General features: G+C 37.7%; 2 protein-coding genes across 8 annotated transcripts in view; one reads left to right on the top strand and one right to left on the bottom strand.

The window, feature by feature from the left end:
* The window catches only part of shaker (potassium voltage-gated channel protein Shaker), a 133,934-nt gene that overhangs the window by 30,209 nt on the left and 83,842 nt on the right, over positions 1 to 19,883 (bottom strand). Inside the window, exon 1 of one of the 7 annotated variants that reach the window (XM_073075262.1) lies at positions 3,530 to 3,620. The exons of the other annotated variants lie outside the window; for them this stretch is intronic. Coding sequence (XP_072931363.1) covers positions 3,530 to 3,609 — 80 coding nt within the window. The 5' untranslated portion in view covers positions 3,610 to 3,620. Of the gene's footprint in view, positions 1 to 3,529; positions 3,621 to 19,883 lie in introns of those variants that run through there. 7 annotated transcript variants of the gene reach the window in all.
* LOC140743738 (uncharacterized) lies at positions 12,041 to 13,905 on the top strand. Its single transcript, XM_073075266.1, has one exon. It carries the CDS (start codon positions 12,122 to 12,124, stop codon positions 12,476 to 12,478), a length of 357 nt encoding a protein of 118 aa, XP_072931367.1. The 5' UTR covers positions 12,041 to 12,121; the 3' UTR covers positions 12,479 to 13,905.

The raw sequence follows: 19,883 nt of genomic DNA, 5'->3' as shown, positions 1-19,883 counted from the left end.
ATGCATCGCCTAATACTGTAGGACACTTAGAAAAAAATCCTACTGAACTGGTAAATACTTTTTATATCCACAGCTCTATTTGAATTATGACTCAAAGAATCTTTGCGAAGAGGACAAGCAGAGCAGTAATTTTAATTAATTTTAATACTATGTTTGTCTGACCGGAGATTGAAGCCGGTACTTCTTCCACTACTCGGCAAACGATCTCGGTGTGGTGACCGCTTTACCACATAAGTTGTCATACGTAGTTTTCCTTCGTTATTTCATTGTTACCGTTTGTTGTTAGTTGTGGCCAAATTTATACGTCTCCATTCGATAATACAATAAATTCATATGTATGTTTTATGTTAGTCATTTTAGGGTTCCGTGCGAAAACGGAACCCTCATAGGATCACTTGTGCGTCTGTCCGTCCGTCTGTTACAGCCAATTTGCTCCGAAACTTCTGAACCAAATGGGTTGAAATTTGTTTTATTAAACGTCGTGATAAAATACCTATTTATTTGTTACTGGTATTTCGTAGTAAGCAGAAACAATGATGATTCCCCAGTTTAAATAATCTGATATCCGTTTTAATTATTCCACAACAGTTCAATTATCGACTTATTATCGGGGCCAGAGGCAAAGATCAAAGTTTAAATTAATTAAAACCGTCATTGAAATAACATTGATATGTTCAAGGACATTTGAACGATATTGAATAATACTGTTTTATTACAGTTATTAATTTTGTTATAAATTTGTGTTTCTTGATCGGGTCATATTTAATTTTAGGTTGTAATAACATTCACAATAGAAGGATATACATACATATTTAAACATACTTAGAGAGAAATGTCGGGCATGTCAGCAGTTCCAGCTCAAAATGAAACGACTACGCTGTCTTAACGAGATTTGGACGGAAAATGTTGAACACCCATTCGCATCCAAAAACAATCAACTATATAGTAGTAATAGACCAAAAATGAAAAGTTTCACCCACGTTTTATTACAAATTGGTAATAAGTTATGCAGGAATAATGTCAATCGTTAATCAATCCGAGATCTGAGGTATCTGCGTGAAGCGGGATGAAAGTGCTGTATGAGAATCTTGACTGTGTCCGCTCTGTACCCTTAGTGAGCTTTTACGTTTTTACAAAAATTACTGTTTTTGTATTGGTTTACGTATTCGCCCATACATATCCAATCAGCGCCCCTAGCGGACTGTATCAAACTCTTATTAAGGGTCTTTAATTTGTCACGATATGGTCACGATCGAACATTAATTAATGAATAAATGAATCATTTAAGATTATATAAGTAAAACGTTGAGATCAAATAACAAATGACAAGTTATGACGGAAGAGACGTTCGGGTTTTCCTTGCAATTTCCGAATTTTGAGTAGTCGTAATTATTCGAACCACTCCAATTAAGGTTTAAATTCGGATCTGACAAGCCACCAGAACCCGACTCCCGCTGAAACTTGAGCGACATGGAATTGTTTTACGGATCGACTAATTGGTCAATCCCCATTTGTCGTAAGAAAATTCTTGACTTAATTGGCTATATTGTTACAATTTTGTTTACTTACTTAATAACTGTGCTCCAATGAACTGTGCAAGAAAGGCCCAAAAATACGAAACGATAACATATATTAATACCTATTTTCATAAAAAATCAAAAATCAGTATTTTAAAGTAAAAATACCTTATTCATTGCATTTACGGCAAACCAATGTTATAAAACATACACCGCAAAATTCTAAGCGCATGCGTTTTGGTTAAACGTATGCAGATTTTTTTTCAGAGAAGCCTTCGAACCAATTCTGTAATTTAAATAAGATAAGAACAATTTACCAACAATTAAAACATTGTCTAATATGCCCCGGTCAATAAATAATGAGACAGTACTCGTGAACCGAAGCGCAGTGCGGTTTGCTCGTCGCAGTTGTGGTCTTGTTAATTTATCTAAACTGTTCCGAGTCCTCATTTTGGCTTTTTCATTTTATTCTGCAGCTGTTTTTATGTTTAACTTTGTTTTTTAATTACCAGTGGAAATATGTTTATATTTTCGTATCGTTTTATCCGCGAATTTACGCTTTAAAAGAAAAAATCTACAAATAGGTTTAATTTAAAATTCCATTTGTTCAATCTATAAATTAATTAATAAATTGGTCCCTTGGCAGGAATAGAACCCGCGAACAATGCTGGATGGTTCCTGGACTTTAAGTTTAAAAAAATAAATTTTATTATTGCTTTCATTTATTCTTTAGCATCGATTCCTCGTGTAGTGCGGAACAGCACCATAATTTGAAAACCGAATGATTTTAAGCTTTTGTTTATTGGTCGTTCTATTGGTTACTATAATTATTTTTCCGTTCATCGTCGTTTGCCAGCTTTTATCTGCGAGAACGTGATCATTCATCATCTAAAAATTTGGCATGCTATTAAGCGCTTAAAGAGTTGAGTCATTACGCAACCTTTGAACTTGCACGGGGTACTTGTGTATTCGACATCAATCAATGGGTGCTTTTTCATTGGGAGATAACGACACGATACGGCATCGATCGCCTACATAACATCTAAGTAGACGACTTAGTATACTTACATTGCGTCCAATAAATTATTTCGCGAAAACGGAGAACAAAACTATTATAGAAAAAAGTGCACAGTTTGTTATTGTATTTTTTTAAATATAACTATTCGAACAGTACCAGTGATCGATTCACTAGATCGAATGACTGAGTTTACTGAGTAACCTATCTATCTATTTGACCTATCTGATATAAATAATCGATAATCGATTATTTATATCAGATAGGTCACCCTCGTGGTCGTAGTTGGTTATAAACATGGCACGCTTGGTTTCAAATGGTAGGTAGATGGTTGAAACGCGGTATCTATTTAGATTTGTTTTTATGCCCGTCACTGACAGAACTGACACACGTTTTGACAGCATAGTGGTCGCGCCGGGCCTTTATCGTTCCGATGAAGAGCTCAGTGTTGCTCTAAAGACAGACATAAAACAGAAGAAAAGTTGAAACACAACGATATGGCTTCTTGTGTTTACCTCCAAAATATTTATAGGAAAGTAGTAAAATTTCGAACATAATTTTTCGCTGTTTGCAAATATAGCATTTTAAGTTCACTGGATTTGATAAGATTCCACTACAAATTGATGCAAATATAAAGTAGATCTTGGAATGTTCACTTTCGATTTTATACATTTGTGACCTATTCCAGAAGATAGATCAATATACATCGAATATATATCAGAAGTCCTACTTGGATCACAGGAGTATTGATATTTCTGAGGACCAAAATGGAGGGTCTCTTTGCCTACACCTTTCACAAAAGCGGCGTTACACTTCTGTAGTTATCTACACTTTTCAGTTGTAAATAGGTAAGGCGGTGTGGTTACGAGTAAATGCTAAGAAGTTCTTTAACCAACGCGCACTTGGTACAAGGCAAATAAGTAAATCGTGCTCAATCTGAAAGCAGTCACACGCAGTTCTATACTAATAGCTTGATGATGGTTAGTTCCTACAGCACCTTCGATTTGGAGTCCTTCGGCACACGGTGACGATGCCCAAATCATTAAACCGATCCCGGAAGTCCATTTCGTACACCATTTGCTCGCGCGGGCGCGCCATGGTGGCTACTGCTTTTAATTCTAAAAGTCCGCCGTTTTAAACTCGTGAGCGCCATTTGTAATCCATGAATATTTACTTACCGTTCGTACGTACAAATGTGCGGTTCAATAGTGTAACACTAGTGATGTAAGCTTTGCTACCGGGATCCCACAATCCCGGGATGATTCACAATCTATCATGGTATCGGTTTACAATTAATAATAATAACAATAAATAATATAAATCTTTTAGAGTATGTTACTGAAGTCATAATTATGCACGAAAAAGAAATATGTAGAGTTGATTGCCAACTTCCACTAGTTGGAGAGTGATCATTAGTGAAGAAGATTCGTGTCATACTCTAAAACGTATTCAATTTATAGATTAATATTTACATTTATAGATTAATTTTATATGTACAGTCATATTTCTAAATAATTCAAATTATATTGTAAACTATCAGTAGCATTGTTCAAATTGAACGGGATCTAGTGATCCTAATACCGATACCCATCCGATGGTTGAAATCCCTAGCACATACTTCAAAGGTATCGCGTTACACGAACAATTAATTATTTCCCATGTGTACGAGGAAATAGAACTCCACAATGTTTAATATTATATACACTATTCCCGTAATACGCTCGTCAGACTGCAACCAATAGTACTAATGGGTTGATCAATAAGTAAGTTGCATCAGTTATGTTAGTTAAGTGGACTCTATGGTGAATAATTCATACATTGTATTTGTCATTGTTACGAGTATGCAATTATTCTAAATGACTCTATTATATTACTTGGGTTAGGGTATTATTAGCTTTCACAAGGTAAAAACTACATATTTTGTACGTATTATATAAATGTAATCGCAAAAAACATTAATATTTAAATCGTATTTATTTGTATGTAGAATATCGAATGTCTAGATTGTCAATTTACGTTGCGTCTGTTTTTAAACATCGTAGATAAATCTCCGATTTTTTTCTTAAGCCCTGTTGACAAAATACGTACCTACTCAAGTCGTAGTTGTAGCTGGGACAGTACCCAAATCATTTTTAGACCGATAAGAGGGAACGGAACTTTTCATCACGTTTTAGTGAGTGTGAATTACTCGAATTCAGTCGCAGCGACCGATTGCGTACGGTTTTATGACTTCGTCAAAATCCCATTCCACTGAATGACGTATCGTAACCGTCGGACGACTTTTTGTAAACATTTTAGCGGCGCGTACACCACAATGTTTCCTGTACAATCGAGTGCAATACGTTGTAGCAACCTGTTACGTAACTCCATTGTCTTAAGTACGAATGTTGCGTACGCCGTTTTGATAGATTCCACTAGAAACGTTGTCTTGAGAAAACAAACAAAAATAACGCCGGTGTAATGAGAAAAGTAATTTTACTGTTACACGTTTCAGTTACCTCTCGCGTGGGATTTCGTAGTCAGGTTTGATACAAGAGCAAAAGTCTTGATGGTAGTCGGATTTGTGTTCTTTTAAATATGTCTTAATTTTTTAATTACTTTGCGGAATCTTTATACGTCATATCCACTACTAGGATCTATAAATAAAGTGACGGAGAGATTAAATCTATACTAATATTATAAAGAGGAAATCTTTGTTTGTTTGTTTGATTGTAATGAATGGACTCAAAAACTACTGAACCGATTTTAAAAATTCTTTCACCATTCGAAAGCTACATTATCTACGAGTAACATAGGCTATATTTAATATGAAATATATTTGATAATTATATTTTGAGGCGGTACAAAGTTTGCCGGGTCAGCTAGTTTTATATATTTTTAAGACTTTTAAGGTGATAAGATATGTAATTCCCCACAATTCGTCAAATATTTCTGAAGTCAATTGAATAGCGTGGAACACAAAAACAGTGATGGTGCTGTATCTGGCGCAGGGAATACCTGGTGACGCATATTGGGTCCGCTACCGGTGCCAGCAACGATCAATCAAGCGTCTACTCAACTGCTATCTAATTCAGCAGTAGCAAATCATAAATGTATTAATTTATTATACGATTAAAAGCAACCGACCGAACAATCCGTTTCCAATCTCCATAGATAAAATAATCAAATAGATTTCGAATATGTAATATGAATACTGTACCTTATCAGTTTTTACAGAAATGACTGTTTGTGTACAAAAATAGGTGTTCCGATTATTGCGATATGAAATTTTGCTGCCCCCTAAAATTTATCGCGGGCCAGTCTCTAAATCGTGGAGACCACAACGGTACCTTCTCTATATGACCTACTGATTTGTTTACCAGATATCAGGACCATTTTTTTTTTGTTGACGAGGGGGGAAACCTTCAAAATGTACCCGACGCCGTGGGAGCGACGACGGGTTATGGAGGACTTTTACCGCACTAAAACCTCCCGGTGACCGTTCTCAGCGCTGCGTAGAGGACTCCGGGATCTCCAAAGGAACGCAACCGGAGTCCTCTTGGCGCGTGGCCCCGTCTGGCTCCGCCCAGATGCTTATGAAACTCGCCACTCCGTGTGGAGCGTACGACGGTATGAGGTCACACATACCATCGTTCTTCCCGGGGTCGCTAGCCAGGCGGTTAGAGCTCCCACTCTTGCCGCCCGCAACCCAGAAACCCCCCGTTTAGTCGCCTCTTACGACAGGCAGGGGATACCGTAGCCCTATTCGGATCCCGGAACTACAGGGATAAGATATCAGGACCGACAACATTTGTAAGCCTCATAATGGTTTTTAAGGTTAAATAGAGGTCTATTCGTTTATCTAATCATTTGTAGGTACATTTACTTGGTATCATCTGATGTCATTAGACATATCTATATCTAAGCTACCTGTAAATGTATTTAATGCTATCCGGATGACGTTCACTAATAAGGAAGTTCAATAGATCATATTGCTTTATTATTTAAACCATTTAGCGATTAAACTAAAATAACAGGAACATTAACACCAACATACATATGTATATGGTATATCCATATACATATGTATGTTGGTCGAAATTAACGTAATTATGCAACTTTATTCGTTAATATTGCAGCTATGTTATTCCAAGTATATAGATTGTTAAATAAATTTGTAGTAATGCGTGACTATCCCTGAGACCTTTTTATGTTGGTTCGCTACACATAAGTATTGCCGTGTAACATTAAAACTAAATTTTACTGTCATCATAAGGGAGTATTATGAGGTCAGATACCTTCAGAAGTTAACATCCCCTTAGCCACTGAATTATAATAAATAAAGTTATGTAACAAACGAATGGTCACGTCAACTTATGGAACTGGGTTAATGAACATCTAAGTTAAGCGGTAAGTAAGCAGTATGTAGTAGGTATATGTCACCATAAGTAGGTTGACTTAGATTAGCCACGAATAAATATAAGTCGTGTGAATAAAAACCTATGCGGCTGACGGGTAGCTTGCGGATTCTGCCCTTAATGAAGTTTTATTCATTCTGTTTGTGAAATGTAGGTCCAGGGAGCAATAGACCGAGAAGTAAGATTATAAACATTATATACGGAAGATTTGTTTATAAAATGTTAGTAGTAAACAAGCATTTGTTCATAAAATGTTAAGTACTAATTGCTGCCCATGGGCGTCTATAACCTAGGCCACATAGAACAGCAGTTGCCCACACGCTGATCATAGCTGCTTCGCACTTTGGACTAAGATCGTCGTAAATGCTAACATTGCTTCCCGCTAGAAATAGGCTGTACTCGTTTAGCGTTTTTAGTGACGGTTGTGTTTTATAAGTTCATATTAAAAAAATGTAAATCCGTAATTGGTTGTAAGAAATACTATATAAGAAATGTATTTGTATGATATTAAGAGCTGTGGATTTTGTAATAATTAAATAAATAAATAAATTCGGTGTCAACTCAACTATGCGTACGTATCCTATATGACATCTTCTAGTATAGATCGATGTTAATCATTAACCTCTAACACTGCGTCACACAATTATGCAGAAGTTAAACAATATATACGAGGGAGCTATCAGAGAACTTCACTTAAGTAGGCTAACGTAGGCTCGTAGCATCGCATAGCGTGGCGTAGCATAGTGATTCCTCCTTAGTATATATCTATGCAAATAATTTAACTCTATGCAAATTCTATATAACGTACGAGTAGTAATTGTATATTTTATATTTTAAAGTATTTGTAATAGGGTGATAAAATACATTTTCCGAAAATTAGAAATATGTTTAAAAAATTTATAACGATGTTCTGCCCCAGCGTTAGTTAGTAATAATTTGTTTAGAAATTACTTTAAGTACGTTCAACTCGACATACAAAATTATAGCAAATACTGTAAAAAAAAAATCGCCGACTCGGATACTTTACCGATAATATTGTATCGTTCGTAAATATCCTTATTTTATTAAAGATCCAGCCCTGCTATCATAGCCAGTACTGAAAAACCAGCTAATCCAAGCACGTATTCTATAGAGCTAACAGACGGTGACGAATTTTAGATAATTCTTTAAAACCCGTGGCAATAACGCGTGCGAATCCACATATAACGTGCATATATCATTTATATCGGAGCCATAAATTATGGAGTTAAGCCCGACAGGTTTGGAGGCCTTGTGAGCCTATAAGCCCGGGATCCGCAGCCCGCCCACATGTTCCAACGAGATCAACCGGATTTCCTGGACATTCCACGATGATTCTAATTATATGTGAGCGGATTTGAACACTTTACAAACGCTTTGAGTCGATTACGCGTTGTGTCAGTTAAATTATGGCAAATTGCAATGTGTATGATCATTGTCATTATTTTTACTTTTTAGAACCTATCCGATAGAGATTCTTTTCTCGGTCGATAGGTAAAACAGTTACAAAAAATATTGAAATAAAATTATTTGTGAAACGATGTTTTATGTTTACTATCACAGCGATGCAATTAGCAAACTTGCATCCCCGTTATGGTACCAGAAGTCGATTACATAAGCGTCTCATATGTAAGCCAGCCTGCGTGTGGACGCATATGAGATAGATAGTGGCATCTTCCACTAAAACACAGAACTACTTTACGTTAGAAATAGGAGAAGGTATTTTCCTGGTCTAACCACACTAGTTACATGATATTATTCTAGTTCGGTTTAGTTTCTACGTGAAGAGCGACAGTTACCACTTAAATGTCACGTGAGGCGAAATGAGCATGCACTCATTTCCTACTTCAATTACATAAAAATGCTTCTATTAAAAATGAATTTCCCTATTTTCTTAGCAAGATGATAAGGCGGGTAATGATATGCAAGTAGGGCGGTGTTATATAACTGGGCTTATCTCGACTTTGTTGCGACTTTTGCTGTAAGCGCATTCAATTATGCATTCAGAGGATCTAGCTCGTACCCCGCTGACCGACAAATTGCATTACCGTAATGAATATCTAAGGTTATATTTTATGTTCTTTGTTCTAATAATTGGACTTTATTAAATAATACATATTTCAAACTTTTAGTAAACCGGCCCTTTTAGTAATAAAACATTAGATTATAATGTACCATTTATGGAAAATATATTTGAAATAAAAAGTAATTTTAAAACAGTGTGAAATTTCCGAAAAAAATGTGTAAGACTCATGCGTAGAAGCGACGCAGGCTGTCGGTAAGGCTTTCATGGTTCCTTCATATAAAACGGACAGTACCAGAGGATGCCATTAGAAATCTCCAATATTTCATAAAAGTAATATAAACGTAACTTAAGTAACGACCAGATCACGCCCAAATCTTCCTGATTCGCTAATTACACAATTATAACAAAACTTGATTTTATCCACTAGATTTTCGCTGAACGCCGCAGTGTTCACTGGTGGGACTTTATATGCATATGATATTGCAATGATCGTAGTATAAGTACGTAATCAAATAAATGGTATATATGGAATTTGCAAACTGTACAGAATATGTGGATCGTAATTTAAAACGGTATGATTTAAATATTATGATTTTCTGCAAAAGAGAATTAGGTTTCATAAATAAAAACTGGATTATATAATTATCTGAAATAGACTTGGGCTGTGATTATGTAACTTTCATAGTAACGGAATTAATATGCGCTCGGGGAATTTGATTTGAAATTGTTACTACATATTTTTTCTGCTTCTAGAACAGAATACCTACTTCTAGAGTATCTAATCGGTGGAGGTAAAGTTTTTATTGTAGTTGAACTAAAATGAACAACTTTACCTCCACCGACTATCGACTCCTGCCTCTAATGGCAGTTAAGCGCCGTTGTGTTCGGACGGGCGTGGCAAGGCATTTACTTCTCAGGATTAAATAGCATCTCAGTTGGGACGCTGTTACAAATGTCCGGGCGGTAGTGACCTGTTACCATTAGGTTGATTGCTTACACGTGTAATACTTTAATTTCTAAAATAATATGTTTAATAATTTATTTAATGCATTATTCAGTTTTTACATTATTATGTATTTTAAATTCGTTCCTTTGATTTTATTTGTCGGTGTTCAAAATTACTTGTATTCGTACCCACCGCTCGAAAGTACAATCGTGGTACGGAATGCAAAATAACAAACAATTCTCTTTGTGAAGATGGCAGAGCAAATACAATTACCCGCTCTCCTTCTGTAGTTGCGCTGCGAAGGGGTTTTGAATAAAACCTTTGACTGCGTTATCGTAGCTTTAAGAGAACCGGTTGTAATTAACTTGCTTATTGTACTTTGTTTAGGTTTTTCTTCTGAAAAAAATATTTTCTATGTATCTTGTATTTTCAAGCCTCTTTCTAAGAGAAATGGGTAAAAATAATAGTATTGTAATTGAGTAGTTAAGTTGTGTTTTGTTCATCTTTACTGGATAATTTGGACCTCTCTCGTTTCCAGCATCATGGTCCGAATCTATGTGACACGTGTAATTTTGCCAATATTTTATAATTTTCACCTCTTTGTATAAATGAGTAGGTAGGTAGGTATACAGCACAATTTACTAAATAAATTATTGTAAGCGGTGCGTACAGCCTCTATCTCGTAGAACTTTTACGCAAGGTGTCACGCATTGCAGGTTTTTGCTTTTGCGGTCTAAAGCTCGCGCACCAGCCTTCCCGTTAATCACGGAGGATGGTACATTTTCGTGCATATTTCTTTTTATTTCGTAAATGGTTAATATTTTTGGGGTTAAAAAGTATTTGTAAAAAATATATTTTTGTCACGAAACTACTATTTTACTGACATGATTTTGATTAGACAATTGTAGTAGTGATAATACTTTTATCGAATTATGACATTCTACGTAAGCTTGGTAAATGATCTTTTTCAGTAATAATTTTACGTAAAATATGCATTGCCTTTCTTTATTAAATATTCGGATTATTTATAATAAATATGAAGGGAAAAGAGGCAGTCACATTTTACAATTACATCATACTAAAGTGTCACTCCTTCCCGTGAATGTCGTAGCGGACAACGGTACTTAATTCAGGAGATAGGCAGCGGCGCCTGTAAACACGCAAAGCCAAGTGTGGTGACTATGGCAATTTCCAGCCTTTAGGGGAGGCATAATTATGTTCAGCAATGGACTTTTGACGGCTGGTGGGTGGGTAGATGTCTTGCATAAACTTGGAAAATGGAAAAACACTTACAAATTTCAAGCGACGTTAGATAATGTTGTTCTGATACGTAATACATTTTATATTTACCTCCTGTAATACAAAGTAATAAGGTTTTATAACATCTCGAGTATTTTATAGATGTACGCACTCAGGAAGCTATATCCCATGAGTTATTTATTTTACACGATTAAAGTACGCGCATCGAGTCATGTAATTTTATTGATGTGAACCGAGAGTCATCCGAACGTAATATTCTCAACGCGCGCCCAGCACGCCGCTACGTCGCGTATATAACATTTTTACCACCTTAATCATCGATATTCTCATAGCTTCGAATTCGGCTGCTACAAATTCAATAGACGTCCTTTTAAAATAATGGAATAAAACATGGAAGATAAATCAATAGCCAGCAGATGTCTAATAAGACGAGAGGCGATGGTGAAACGTTGTTCTCGATGGACAGTTCACACATCGAATTTCACATACGCTAATAAATAACGCTGTAACATTGTAATGATGGAAAGTAGGTCGACTCGAAAAGATGACCCAAGGCGACACTCACCGGACTGCGTGTCGCTCCGCAAGCGGTTAGTCGGCGTTAGTAGCGGCCGCCTCGGAGCACTCACCAACACATGTCGAAATATTCCATAATAACGTCGATATACATATGTGCCGAAGTGGAGCAAAGCGCGTGCAGCGGACGTTCCGCGGGCGCGCTGTGCGGCGTGTGCCGGCGGCCGCTCGCCGACCATCGCCACCAGCGTGACGCAAGCCACGTCCTGGCCGCAGACCGCACCTTCCGGCCGTCCCCGGGTTCGTCGTCGTTCGCTTATGAGCTACGTCGGTACCTACCTTTGGTCTTCGCCTTGCTCTTGGGCCCGGGGGCATTCCTGCCTCGGCCTGAGGACAGGCGTCAGCCCCCATTTCTCGACCAACTCTATGCGAGCAATGGTGGCTGCTCAACGTCAATGTGTCATCGGGTCGGAGCGCGTTCGGTGCGGGAGCGAGGACTCGGCGGAGAGGCCGGCTGGCTCGCGGCGCCCCCCGGCCGGCTGGTGGCGCGCGCGGCCGCCGCCACCTTACTCGTGCGCCATGCCGCGCTCGCGTGCTGCGGTCGGCCGCGGCCGCTACGCCCGCTCGCCGCCCTCCCGCGCGTCCGTGCCGCGCATAATGGGCTCAGAGCGCGCGGCGCGGCGGTCGCATCGCGGACACTGCGGCACGCCCGCCGGACTCGAACTCCCGTTCGTGCGCGCCTTTTCCGATGCTCGCCGATTCTTTCTTAATATTTGCAGATAACGCGAAAATTAAACTTCCGGACGAGCTGACCGAGACCGGCGTACGGAGTTACGTAAGCGAGCGGGGCGCGTGCGGCGGCGCCTCACCGAGTGTGACGAGTCATGATCTCGCGGATAGTCGCGTGGTCGTCGCGGACGAAATTCGAGCGGGAGCGTGCGTCGCCGTGGCGTGTCGGCGGTGGACTGGCGTGGGCGCGCGTGCGTTCTCCCGCCCGCCCGCGGCCCGCGCGCGCCGCACGCGTATCGACACCGCGCGCCAACCACTGCACCGCGGAACGGGCCGCCCCGCGCGTCCCGCGTCCGACGCGTGCCGCACGACGCACGACGCGCGCCGCACGCCGCACGACGCCGGAACCGACGCCTTGCAAGACGCCAACCTCCTAACGAAGCGTTCGCTTTCCTTGCCCTTATTCGTATTTCTGGGTGTTTAATTCACTTTCCCGTGAGCTTTAAACATAGCGAACCTCGAAACCCCGCTTGGTAATGGCTGATATACTTTTGCTCTCGACAGGGTGCGGGAATACTTAATGAATGGTGACATTTGTCACTCATATATAAGCAAAGCGCCGTGCGTCGTGATGATCTATTGCTACGGCGAAGCTCGCTATGTAAACATGGGCACAATCGCTAAACAAGCAGAGGGAATCAAAACGAATAAGTTACAATAAAATCGTTACATCACACTCCCCACGACCTCCGACGGCACAATTTTCGCTAGCGTTCACATCACACCGGGGGCGGGTGAATATTCGAGGCTGTGCGAGGCATGCAGCCTGCAGCCGGCGGGCGACTGCAACGCAGACTCGGTGTGATGCATCGGCACGCCGCAGCGTGAGTGCCGAGCCAGCACTAATCCGAAAGAAAAGAAGGCGCGCTTGTAAATGCAGCTCGCGAGTCAAATTGTTCGATCTGATAAAAAGTTAACGACCTTCAACCGGCCCGTGGGTGCACATGTCCGGCACCGCGTGTGCTGGCCGCACGAACCGCACTGAAACTACTTAAAGAACCTTCCCGCCGCCTTCTATGAAATAAATGAATGGACACGTCACGTGGCTCTAAAAGTGAAACAGTAGGTTGTGCACTTGCCAGCAGAGGACATTAACTGCACTAAGCCGAACAACTAAGTAGATATATTCAAATATTTTCTTTCGCATCGCATTTCGATAAACTATAAGTGACAAAACAATATAATTCCTCATACAACTTACAAAAATTATATTAAAATACATTTTTGCATACACGATATAATACAAATCCATACGCGTATCAAAATTTTCATTAAAATGTAGAGTCACAAAATAAATTATTTTAAATAAGTAAAGCATCCGTTATCTAACATTCATACTACATACCATTCTACCGGTAACCAAAGTCAAGTTCAGTTTTGTAACACAGTAATACATTGTCCGCATGGTAATACCGTTTCGTAATAGGGCTCCATGACAGACAGTTGTCTGGTAATCCTGTTAGTGCATCGCTTGGTTGCGAGGCGCAATCGTTCCAATTGTTTGTACTACACTGTTGACAAATGATAATCCGGTGATAGGAATCCAAACACATTTACGAGACCAGTGCTGCTCAACCTGTATACAATTACTAAAGCGCATCAAATGTACAGAAATTGCAATTAATGTCAATGCTTTGGAAATGTATGTTATCAAAATAATACGTGAGTCTTATAAATATAATGTAATATTGTAATCTATGAAAAAAACATGAAATAAACATATTATTATATCAATTGTTCCTGTTTTATTGCAAAACCTTACAGAGTAATAATCTTTTTAGGTATGTGAAAAATTGCATTTTTATATGGCGCTGATATATTACGTATTGTATACATAAAGGTAATATATTATTTTTGAATCGTTTTAAAAAACTTCTTTAAGACTGGAACTCACCGCGATATTACTATAAAAATAAGTACAATAAGTTTGAAATTCAGTCAGTCAAAGTCATAAATAATCAATTTTACGAGTGCTATCGCCAAGTGGCTTTCGAGCCCAAACCAGTTCAAAACGTGCCAAAGTTTGGAAGTCAGTGGCCTAAATCCTCTTATAGTTGCAATCGACATGGCTACATCGCCATATCTCTGCACTACGGTAATTCTGAAACCCGCGTATTGATATTGCCAACGTCGTACTGACGCAGTGGTTATGAAACTATATATGTGTTCTTAATAATTCAATGATTCCAGTTTTTCACTTCGAATATTTTTTTAGCGATAAAAATGTACGACCTGCTCTCCGATAGTGCCCGAACCAAAGTACATAAACTATATTTTAGTAGACCTCGTTCGTAATATTCATTATTATACGTATTTATTTTTCGAATTCCAATTCCTTGAATGACTGTTTCGTAGCATTCATTGCTACAGTTGCTACGAGCGAGGTATTTATTTTACTGCTACGAAAATACCTACGCAAATCTCGTAGACTCGTAGTAGTGAAATTGTCAGATATCTAAGAATTTAAATTATTTAAATGGAATAATTAAAAACTAATAATCGCCTTAACAAAGTTATTCTTTTTTCTAATTCTAGTTTAGTTATTTAAAAGATTATTAAATAAGTATTAAATATTGCAGAGTTCATTTCTTCGAATCGAAGTTTGGCTATGTTGTACCTAATAAAATGGGGAAAAAATACCACGTGTTGGACATAGTTTTAAAAGTCACATATATTTATTAGCAATAGCAATATTAATAGTATGAATTCTTATTACTTGCTCTGAAATTAAACATAGGAATTAAGAACCCTATTATTGTTATTACTCAGTAAACCGCGTAAAACATCACGTGACACACTTACATTAAAGCCGACACGGTCACGGCTCCCTCGGAAAGAAATGCAATAAAGTTTTACACTTTACCCCATTCATCAGGATTAAAGCCTTCATGTCACCACCGTAGTGTAATGTATCGAGAAGTAGAACTATTAACAAGATCCCCTGACGTCCATAAAATTGTCAGGACAGACAGTAAAGTGGATTCCACTAAAGGTGTAAATAGACAAAATACTTGAGAAAAAAGTTAGTGCGAAATTTTAAAAATATCAGATATTCAAAACTTAATGTTTTATATAGGATTCCATAATGTAATAAAAACAATATGCACTGAAAAAAATTAACTTTGGAAAATATGAAACACGCTTCATTTTTCATACTTTTGGGTAATACCTGTCACATAGTCGCATGGAATTATACTGTAAATTATTCAACATGTATATTTATTACCAAATATAAATAACTTTAATGATTCGAATAATATGTTTTACTGCGATTATAGTGAAGCAATATATCGTCTTCTTCCATGTATGTTATAAGGATATCCCAAATCTATATGAGGTTTGAGATATCTTTATTCCCATAAGAATATACATTCACTTACATGATAATTTCTTAAAAAATAAAATAAGAATAAAAAATAAAAAATAAAATAAAATATTCGTTGTATTTTGTAATTTCAAGTATAAGTTGTATTTCCAAATAATATTTGCTGGCGTTACAATGGCACCGCAATACGGAACAGTGTATACAAGTAAACAATAGATTTTCAACGTCTTTCAAAAATATTTTAGAACTCAGGATATGACAAGTGGTCAGTTAGTGAGTTCATGAGACCGAATGACGATAAGATATCCATTAGTAGCGTGGTAGTAATTACATATGCATTCCGATTTGCATTTCACTTTAGATACGGAACTAACAGGAATCAGTAGGACGGCACAGCACCAGCTTGGGACCTAAAATATCTGTCTTGTTTCAGCGGTACAAGCTTCTTACGTAAATTAGCCCGGAGCAGTCCAACTGTTATGGTCCATTATACTTGATGAAGCTTTGTTCACAGTCTTGATAATATTGTAGCTTCCGCCTACGCCTTTGTTTACGTGGACTTTATGTTATAATTAAGAACTATATCCAAAGTATACCTAAGGTAAATATTTTTACATAAATTACCATAATGATGGAGCTCAAGAAGCTAGAATGCCTGTTTCATAATGAAGAACAATAGTATTAAGTTACGCATAAAATTACTTACATATTTTTCTACCACTATTTGTATCACCAGTGTCACCATCATCACCAGTGGCTTCCGCTGGGTGATGATGTCAGTCGGAACATTGCCATAATTTATACATTAACAATACCAATGATGATGATTGTGTGTCTATCTGCATTAAATGCCATAAAAATATATAGATTGGTCTTGGCACCGAATTTTAGTTATGCAACTAGGTACTTATATAAATGTACCGGTATTTTCTATACATTTCCACTCGGTTTCAAGGTAGGGTCAGGGCCTGCATACTTTTTATTTCCCTTTGGCGTACGAGCGGCGAGGACAACGTGGTTGTAGGGGAAGTAGCTTTAAGATACGAGTATGTAATATTTTCTGGTTTATGTGAGCTACTTGTATTTATTTATTTATTTATTCAAGGTTCGCCAACATAGCACACTTATATAAATTACATTAAAAAAAACTTAAAACGCTTTCTACACTCACAGCCCCACACTAGGATTCCCTGTATCGTGGGTGCTATGGACACACACAGAGACAAATACACAGACACCCAGACCCAGAAACAGAAATCTAAATTCATCATTTAGAAATCTGTCTGGCCGGGGATCGAACCCGGGACCCTCTGCGCGTCAGACCGGCATGGTGACCGCTCCGCCACGCGGGTCGTCAACACAAATACACACAAATTACAAATATTGTAACAAGTCTCTATTTATTTTTACTAGACACCAATTAAAAGGAAACTGAGAGGGTTCGAAAGATTTTAATTTTAAGGGTTGTTGACTTTCTCTTGCACAGTGCAGAGTTTAATCTGTCTGATCTGTGTCATTGTTGCAGCATTTTTTTGATACCCACTGTGAACTCGTAGTGACTATAGAATATAGTGACTTTTAAATAATATTTTTAGAAATACATTTTAAGTTAATATTAGACAGACTGTGAAACTTCAAATCACTCTCAGAATATTACAAAATTTAATGTCATCAAAAAGAGCGCCTTGTGAAATAAAAAAAGTCTCAGAAAAATGCATTCGCATGTAACCAAATTTTCGAGTTACAGACCCAACTCAGCCGTTAATATTACTAGCGCTAACGAAGGTGGTGTTGACACAAAACTTTTGGTGCAGCGCAACATCGCCCACGCTCGCCGCTGAATTCAATTTTTAACCAACATAAAATAATTAAAACTTTCCATTGCCGGTGCCCAGAGAAAACTATTGCAATATTTCCTGTACATTTTTATTACATTGTGCGAAATATTGCGTCATCCTGTTTCTAAGTGCCTAAGTTATTTGTTCCGAGATTGTACTAGTCTGCGATATTTTATAAAAGTTTTCGTATACTAGAACGGAATAATATTAAACCACATTAATTATTTACCTAGAACAATTTATATTTTGACGGACGTTATATTAATGGTTTACAAGCTATGTCCATCATCGATCATATATATTAACCGGTCCGGTATATACAGGTCATCAATACGTTACTAGTTTTAGGGAATAAAAATGATAGTTAATTGTATCAGGCGTTACCTTGCGGAAATCCATGCTATTAAGTTAAGATTAAAACTACCACCACCACCACCACGTGGTGGTATGTATGGTGGTGTATATTTTTAATTTTTGCATCTGCATGCATCCTTTGAGGGAGGGAGGGTGTTACATACTGCATGGTTTAAAATATATACCATCATACATATTTGTAGCGGATGTGTTGCGAAGTAGTTTTAATCTTAACTTAATAATAAAAATGATTCCTTAGTTTAACCAATAAATTTCACATTATTAAAGTTAAACACTGTTCGATGAAATTGTCGCAAATTGAATAAAATTACTCTCTGAGTTCGTGGTTATTAAAAACCTTGTCTTCGTTAACTTCCGTGTAAAGTATTTAACTTTTAGTTAGCAGCGGACGGAGGCTATCGGTTCCTAATAAGAAATAAATTGCCAATTGAAAGTTGTGTAAGTGGCAATCTGCAGAGAAGTGCATGCGATTGGAAACTTTTAATGAAACATGATAATACGAGTGGTTTTTCGATCAAACTCAGTGTTTATGTTATTTGGTCCAGATAGAACGTTTGTATCACTTGACTGTGGCTCTACTCCCACAATTAGGAGAGGAATCGCTGTTCTAACGCGAAGTAGTACAAGTTAATGACCAATCCATGTCGAATATTTGAAACAGTCCATGAGATAAGCCTTAAATACTGCCATCCAATAATAAATAAGCATAACGTGCTTTACGAAGCAAAGAGATACACATAGAAAAAAATAATAGCCAAATATTTTCTATTTATTTAATTCCAATATCTGCATTCTGCGTTCCTCTCTTATCGCTCATATTACTACTTTACATTACGACAATCCGTTCCGTCCCTTCAAAACCAAATGCATAGCAGTAATAGCGATAAATATATTAATAGTGCCGTTAATGTGCACTCGTTCGTGTTTGTACACAAACTCCCGAGGCGCGGCATCGTTACATTGAAAGTTGCACTTGGCATTGATTCTTCGAATAGTTCGTGTTTCGCGGCCACTCGATAACTGTCGATCAAGTTGTCGCGGGCGAGCCGTTTGCCACTCCTGTCGAAAGCCGCTGGTTAGTTAATTGATTGCCGTTTACAAGAATTCTCCGTAGATTACGATGACGGTACTCTTAGTATAATGATTTATTGAAAATAATCAAAGTACTGTACTGGACACGGATCTCCTCTTAGAATGAGGTTTTTTTGAGTTACAACTTCTATTTTTTGCGTGTGTGCATTAAGAGAATAATCCAGGCTCAGAACGTCAGAAATTAACCCAATATCATTTATGACATACCAGCAAGACATCATGTTATCATATACAGTAAATAAAATGTAACGTATTTGCATTTACGCGACATCATATTACTTTTTATCAGAGCAGGTCGAGGTTACACGTGACTCTACTTAGGTTTTAAATTACATGCGCCAGGGTTTTCAATCACCAGAGTACACGTTGTACACAAGTTAAAGGTTTAGATGTAATACGGTTTGAAAACTAATCTGAGATAACCCTGACAAGGTTCTACGTAAGGAAAATCTAAATGAAAATCAAATATATTTGTCCGTTTATCCTTTATGAATTGCAGCAATCTGATTGCTATGAAATTTTAGAAAGTTATTGCCGAAGTTTTATGCCAATATGCCAAAAATGTAATTTCTGTTCGTGGGTAACATAAGTGTTGCAGTAGAACACTCTTGGACCAGATAGTGAAGACCTATTTTTGTGGCAATACAACATCTGCCCAGGTCCACTCGTCCTCTGCAAAGTTTAAATGTGAATCTTTCTTAAGGTTTACTTAACCAAATTGAAATTGAAAACCTTTTCAGAGACTTTAGGTTAGTACAATAACGACACT

Source organism: Epargyreus clarus, unplaced genomic scaffold (assembly GCF_041222505.1).
Source record: "Epargyreus clarus isolate Ecla_fem2 unplaced genomic scaffold, WU_Ecla_fem_2.2 ptg000007l, whole genome shotgun sequence".
NCBI classification, from domain to species: Eukaryota; Metazoa; Arthropoda; class Insecta; order Lepidoptera; family Hesperiidae; genus Epargyreus; species Epargyreus clarus.
This window is presented reverse-complemented; position numbering and strand designations above follow the sequence as displayed.